Consider the following 7,156-nt stretch of genomic DNA (forward strand, 5'->3'; position numbering starts at 1 on the left):
TGAACTACCGAGTTTATGATTTCTCATCCCCTGCGGCCCTGCTCATTATTTGGTTCATTACTATGAGAAAGTAATTTTGGTGAAATTTGGTCTTGATTAGGTACTCACCCTCTTTGCGTACCGCAAAGTGGTTAAATGATTACAAAATGGGGTTGCTTGTTATTTTCTGTGTATAATTATTAAAATATTGCTCTTATTGTAAAAATGTATTAAACTTAAATCATAGATTTTTTATTACTATAAAAATCATCTATGTATATATTTTATTTGTATATATACATATATACAATTTCTCATAAATCTATTATTTCTCAAGGAAAATTATAAAATAACAAAAATTTCATTTATTTTTTTACAGTTATTTAAATTTATTACATGGTGAACATCACGGCCCTTAACAGTTTCATGGCAAATTTTCATAGTAAAATAAATACTGCATATTATGTTATAAAATTCTAAAAAAAAAAACAAATAGGTAATGGATACCTCATTTAATAGCGTTAGAATTATTTTTATTCGGGCTGAGCTTACATTTCAAACTTTTACCTAAAAAAAAACCGGGCGTAGCTTTACAATAAACCTGTTGAATATTTTTTCCTCGAAATTACAATCGCCCCTGGGCCTAGGTTGCTAACGGTGCGTAATTTTATTCACGAAAGAACGATACGTTTAATATGTGCACCCTTACTCCGCGCTCGGTTGTAGAATAATAATAATAATAATAATAATAATAATAATAATGTAAATTAACATAAAATACAATATATACATATTTACCTATATTATAAGTGTTTTATAATACACACACGCACACATAGTCACACTCAGTGGCATGCTCAGCTTTTTTAAAGGGGGTGGGGGTATGACATTTTTTACTATTTTCAAACCACGTTATACAGCGGTAAATAACTTTTATTGCTATATCATATTTTATACGACAAAAATAAGCCCCTGCACACACACAGCTGACGTCCTTGTGCCCAGCAAAATTCAACAATTATTATTGTGTTGAGTGAATCGCATATTATAATGAATTACGAGTGACTGTAATAAAAATGTTAAATATACATAACAATACCGCTGCAGATTCGTGCGCCCAATGCGAATTAAAGCTGTTGACTGTCGAGGCGTCAAAATGGAGGGTCGTATCCATATACTTACATTATTTAAATGAACATTAAATTTTAATAAACAGGAAAACTCGCTCTGCTGAATAATATTATCTAATATTTAAAACCTACCTGGCTACCAATTTGATTAACTACCCATTAATTATTTAGTGAAATAAATAACTGAACGCGGAAATGTTAAAATACCCACATTTACCTAACGCAATAATTATTGCTAGTTGCTACCAATCTAATATCTATAAGGACTAGTACTCACCTAATTTCTCACTGTTGTTGTTGTAAACACGACTTGGCAATAACAGGTAGGTAATAAACAATTGTAACTGGCCGATTCGACCTAAAATACTTACTGTATAGTAGTAACGTCATGACCTAATTAATTTATAAAATAAATTACTAACAGCAATTATATAAAAATGTAATAAAATATATTATGTACTTAGTAATATTGGCCAGCAAACCATCTGCTTGGAATCGTTTTTCGTACCAATCATTTATCATTATTCAAGCACATACATAATAGGTCATGAAAGTGATCTACTCAATGACAACTGACAAGGGACACTCGACGTCTCAAGTTCTACTATATAATATAGTAGCGGGAGTTCTCCGATGATTTTTTTTTAATGTTTAATATTATAACTTGAACTGGTTTTTCTTTTTTGAATCATTCAGTTTCATTTTAAGATGTTTAAAATAAATACAATGCCGTCCTTTTTTAACTTTTCTTTTTTATTTATTAAGCCTGACAATAAAAGTATAATTTAAAAAAATAAATGTTATAAATAATTAATAAACATAAGTTTGCTTAATTGTTAAGACAAGCATTTTTGCTTTTAGCGATTTATCCTCGTTTGTTTTATCAATTAATACTACTGCATGTACCATAATTTGTTTATTCTTGCAATGAAATAATCAAATCCACCGTTGTATTTAAGCAATAAAACTCAGATAAATCACTTTTGTGTTTGAATAAAATAAAATAAAATAAAATAAAAGTTTACATAGTATATAATAATCATAAATATGTTTATCTATGTTATGTCCTTAGACTGTGACTCGATAAAAGACTAGCACCAATCACATTTAAACATCAAACTATTGATACATTTAAAAAATGTTTATTGCAAATGTTTGTAATTTGTGTGTATAAATAAATAGTATATAATATATAAATTAAATAATTAAATAAAAGAGATATTTAAATTGTGTAATGAATAATATGTACTAAAAGTCGATAACATATTTTTAAAAATGTCATTACATTTTAGTACGGTAATAAAATATATATTATGTAAATAAATGATTGTAACAAATGTTATTACTTAATATACATACAACTTGTACAGATATAGTTAATATAGCTTCAAAATCGTACGAGTTCAGTGTTGTTGGCAAAAAATTCCTTAAATACTTAATACTACATCAAGCTTTACTATGCTTATAAAAATATAATATACACATACATCAATATAATTTTATGAAGATAATTTCTCATTACAAGAGAACTTTGTAATAATTTCCTAAATAATAGTGCACATTGTATTGAATACAAAATAATATTTACCTTGAATAAGGTAAAAGCAAATAAAGCTGCACTAGAGTAACTAAAGCTGGGCAAGTTGGTAATTTTTTTCCCCAAATGAAGTTTCTTTAATATAAAAAATAATTAAGGTATATAAGTTAGTATATAAGTAAGTGTCTGAAATTTCCAATTTTTTTTTTAACTTGAAAGTTTTATAGTTTAAAATTGAAGTTTGAAAAACCTATTTGAATGTAAAATATTCTATTAAATTAATGATTATCTAACTAAAATTATTGATGAGGATTGATTAATTGAATTAAATATGAGGATGACGGTAAATTGTGTTCGGGAACATTATACCGCTACCTCAAAGATATCGTCAAGCAAATATAATTTTACCACTACTGCCGCTTTAGTGACTAGTGTGTGCACACCTAACACTCGATTTAAACCGTTAAACAAGAAATATTATATGATAAAAATGTATATATTATCTATTACCACAAATATCTAATAACTATTATTAACTATATTCATTATCTAGTCTGCTATTTTGCAGTTACCAATGCAACGTAAACATTGGGATTTTCAGTTAAAAATTACTTTTTGTCTACAGATCATTTCATGCATTCAATTCAACTTGTTAAGTTAGAATGTTATGAATTAAAACCAACTTAAGTAGTTAGAAAGTAACTTTAAAAATAACATTGAAACTTAACTTTATAATTAGCTAGTGCCCAGCTTTGAGAGTAAGGCAGGCTTAGTTTGCTGACATAATTGTACATAAAACATTGGTTTAGTGGTAAATTAAATTGTTATGTTTATATTTAGAATGAAAATGATAAACATAGTTGACAGATTATTGTATCAAGACAACAACATTTATGACAATCAAACAATAATTAGACCAGTTGGCTAGTTTAAATAATATAAATATATATTATAAATTCTGTCTAATAATACTAAAACTATTACAAGTAAATCACAAAAACAATATAAGCCATAAAAGATATTATTAATATTTACAGTTACTAAGTATACACTTTTTTTAATATTAAAACTTTATGGTGTCTATAAACAAAAAATTAAATATTGTCACAAATAAACTTTAAAATAAAATTAGGAATAAAGTAATTATTTTTTTTTAAATAAAAATATAGAAAAATTTGGTATAAGAACATAATTTATAATACAATATAATTGTCATATAATTTAGCTGTTAAAGATAAAGTTGATAACCAAGAAGCCTAATAATTGTTTGCCTTTTTTCTAATACACAGCAGCAAGTAAATTTAAATTTAAAACAGGCGTGCCCTGCGCTTCAATTCGTTGCGGCGCCATTTGGGCAGCTGATAGAACTCAGCTGGTGACATTTGGAAAACTGCTTCAAATTCTGTGGGCGATAAGTGACGCTGTAAACAAATACAATTTAGTAATTAAAAATTATTTCTAGAATATTAAATATTTATAATGCAAATTAAATTTTCACTTATGGTACTAATTACTAATCAATACTCTTACATTACCGCTGAATTAATATTTACATTTAGTTTGCACTATTTAACTGAGTACTGACTGCACAATAAATTTACTCAAAATATCACATTTAATATTTATTTATTTTATACAAGATCCAATATAGAAATAATAATGTTAATCAACTTACATCAAGGTTACATCTATCAACGTCTGAAGGCAGCCTGTAATTTGTGATGAGTAACAAGTGATAAGGATAAATTTTTGGAGGTTCAGAACTGTGATGCGACGAAGACATGTTGGGTAGTGAACGATGAATATTAGTGACATAGCGTAATGATCCAGTGAATGTAGATGATGCTGGTATTTCAGAACACTACACACATTTATAAACAATTAATTACATATATACCAAATATTTGTATAGGTTTCAGTTAATGAAACAATAGTCAAGGTAAAATAGCAAGCATTATTTGAGTAGCTTAAGAATTTTAGTTTTTATAGTATCAAATATAAATAATTTTTTTTTTTTAAAAACCCATTTAAATTTAAATCCACATTTTAAGTCTACGTACCGTGTTGCCTTGATCCACTTCAGATATAGATCCGGCAGAAACTACACCAAAACAGACAAGCAAGATTAGTATAAGCGCGCATTTATTTTTTCCTACAGGTCAACAGCCAGCATAATAATATTTTACTTACTGTTTGCTAATGCAATTTTAAAAAGTGGGAATATTCAAATTTAAAAAAAAAAACAATGCACATATTTTTTATTGTACAATAATGGTAAAGATTGAACATTCCAATTGAAATTCACAATATAATTTTTAACAACTTAACATGTGTTAATTTTTTCAATTTATTAGAAACAAAATATTTCTTTGTATGTAAATGAAATTATACTTTTAAACCAGTTATTTCTACAGTAGGTAAAAATATACATTTAAAAAAAAAATGTAATTCAATATATTAATTACAATTCAAAATTTAATTATTCCAGGACATTAAACAAATAAGTATACAAGACATCATTAAATGTCTTAATGCAAGATACAAGATGTTGAAATTGTGATGTAGAAATTAAATTATCAAAGCAACTATAAAATTATTTAAATATTTAATTAAAATTTGCAATACAAACAGTAAGTTATAATATTTTTATACACACTTTTGGAATCATGTTAAATAGTATAAGGTAAAAGCTTTGTGTTTCATACTAATCAATGACATGGCGAAGAGGGATATTTGAGTTAAACATTTGCTGAATAACTCAAATTTCTTTTATTACCATTTGTTTAAATGGATAGGTTTGAAACATTTGAAGTGGTGAAGAAGACAGGTCTTGCTGTGAGTATTTGATTTAAAGTGCTCAATTGACAATTTTTGTTCGCCATACCATTGCTACTAATAATTATGTATTCCCTATCTTATTTAATATCCCTAAACCTTCATATTTTTTGATAAATAAATGACGCAAAGATAATATTAAAGCCTGAACCTTGACTAGCTTTTGTACCTATATAATAAATAATAAGTATATTTTGTAATGAACAAATAATATGATTTTAGCTATGTGATATTATAAATATCGAAGGAAAAAGCTTTTACTTATATTTTATGCTTTTGCTTACATGCACTGAGTTTTGCATAAGCTTATAGGCCAGTAGATTTGGGAAAAAATAATAATACTTAAATGAATTGTATCTAAAATAAAAATAAAATAACAAACAGTTGTCTAATACAATATCAAGTAATCACCCTCAAATAACTATATACACCAAAATAATAAAAATCAAGTGTAGAATTTAATATTAATAAACTAATAAAGCACTTACCGTCAGACCTAGCGCAGTTAAAATCTGTGCTAAGTGTTTTATTGTCTAAGCCGTTTATGGAAAACCCATCCTAAAAATATAAAATAAAATTAGATAATGTTTGTTTAAAAATCAGAAAATGAAATTTCAAATCCGCATGACAAATATTTGATTGATTCCCAAACGAATAATGTAAATAAATAAAAATGTTGTAATCTTGAAAACTTGATATCAAAAAATAGTTGTAAATTTGGTAGTAACCATTTTGATCACGTCACGTTACATAATTGGAAATTATTGAGTGTTACATCTGAGTCATAATACAAACTACAAAAATTGCTCATCATACCGAAGGGTTTTTGACGCAGTACGCAGAGCTGAAAGTGTTTGACCGTCGACTAGGCGCCAAGCCATAGCCAGGTTTGGGTACATGGCGTAGTGCACTTACGACTGTGAACATAACAGAAAAAAAATGGCTACATGTTACTTACCCTGACATAATTTCCAGGGCCACCGTGGAAGCCGGCTGGAAGAGTGCACGACTTGCGGGCGCCCCTTGTGATTATAGCCGACCCATGCTGACCATGATAGTATGCTACAAACAAATAACACACCATGCAACAAAACAAATGCAAATTCCAAGCAACACATAATAAAATGTTATGATAGGGTGAATAAAACGCAAGTGTTTTGTTTAAATAAGACACAAATTTATTAAAAATGCAATAAAAGTTTAAGATAACTACAGAAATTAAATGAAATATTTTAATATTATTTAGCTGTTTCTAAATAATAAATTAAATTAAATTAAACTGCACTTCGTACATTAGTTATTAGATACTATTTTAACTATTATTATTGTTATTACTATTCACATGTAAATTAGGTAGTGAATTTACAATTATAGACAACTATCATTTAACTATTGTCTGAAACAAATACAATGTGAATAATTGGCTTCTCTAATCTCTTTTAAGAGGACGTGATACCCGCATGTGTTGTCTTCATCTTACAAGTAACATAGCAAATTTTACGCTCAGCAGAACACGTATAGCTCCATTAATTTAAAAATTAGAGTGAATTGACCTCTTATAAAATCTAAAGATAAGATTATTATCTAGGCAACCTCATAGGCTTTTTAGTCTATTTTAATTTTAACGCAAGTTATGAGTATTTTAAGATGTATAAAAAATTTATAATTTTAAAAT

General features: G+C 27.1%; 1 protein-coding gene across 2 annotated transcripts in view; it reads right to left on the reverse strand.

Moving 5' to 3' along the window:
* Positions 1-2,123: 2,123 nt before the first annotated feature.
* The window catches only part of LOC100165685 (actin-binding LIM protein 3), a 24,575-nt gene continuing 19,542 nt past the window's right edge, over positions 2,124-7,156 (reverse strand). Inside the window, exons 17-21 of one of the 2 annotated variants that reach the window (XM_003244083.4) lie at positions 6,298-6,398; positions 5,970-6,039; positions 4,707-4,747; positions 4,322-4,507; positions 2,124-4,067 (exon numbers count right to left, since the gene is read on the reverse strand). In XM_003244083.4, coding sequence (XP_003244131.1) covers positions 3,954-4,067; positions 4,322-4,507; positions 4,707-4,747; positions 5,970-6,039; positions 6,298-6,398 — 512 coding nt within the window. In that variant the 3' untranslated portion in view covers positions 2,124-3,953. Of the gene's footprint in view, positions 4,068-4,321; positions 4,508-4,706; positions 4,748-5,969; positions 6,040-6,297; positions 6,399-6,439; positions 6,544-7,156 lie in introns of both variants that reach the window. The other variant, XM_001949156.5, reaches the window with a different exon arrangement.

Source organism: Acyrthosiphon pisum, chromosome A2 (genome assembly GCF_005508785.2).
Source record: "Acyrthosiphon pisum isolate AL4f chromosome A2, pea_aphid_22Mar2018_4r6ur, whole genome shotgun sequence".
Taxonomy (NCBI): domain Eukaryota; kingdom Metazoa; phylum Arthropoda; class Insecta; order Hemiptera; family Aphididae; genus Acyrthosiphon; species Acyrthosiphon pisum.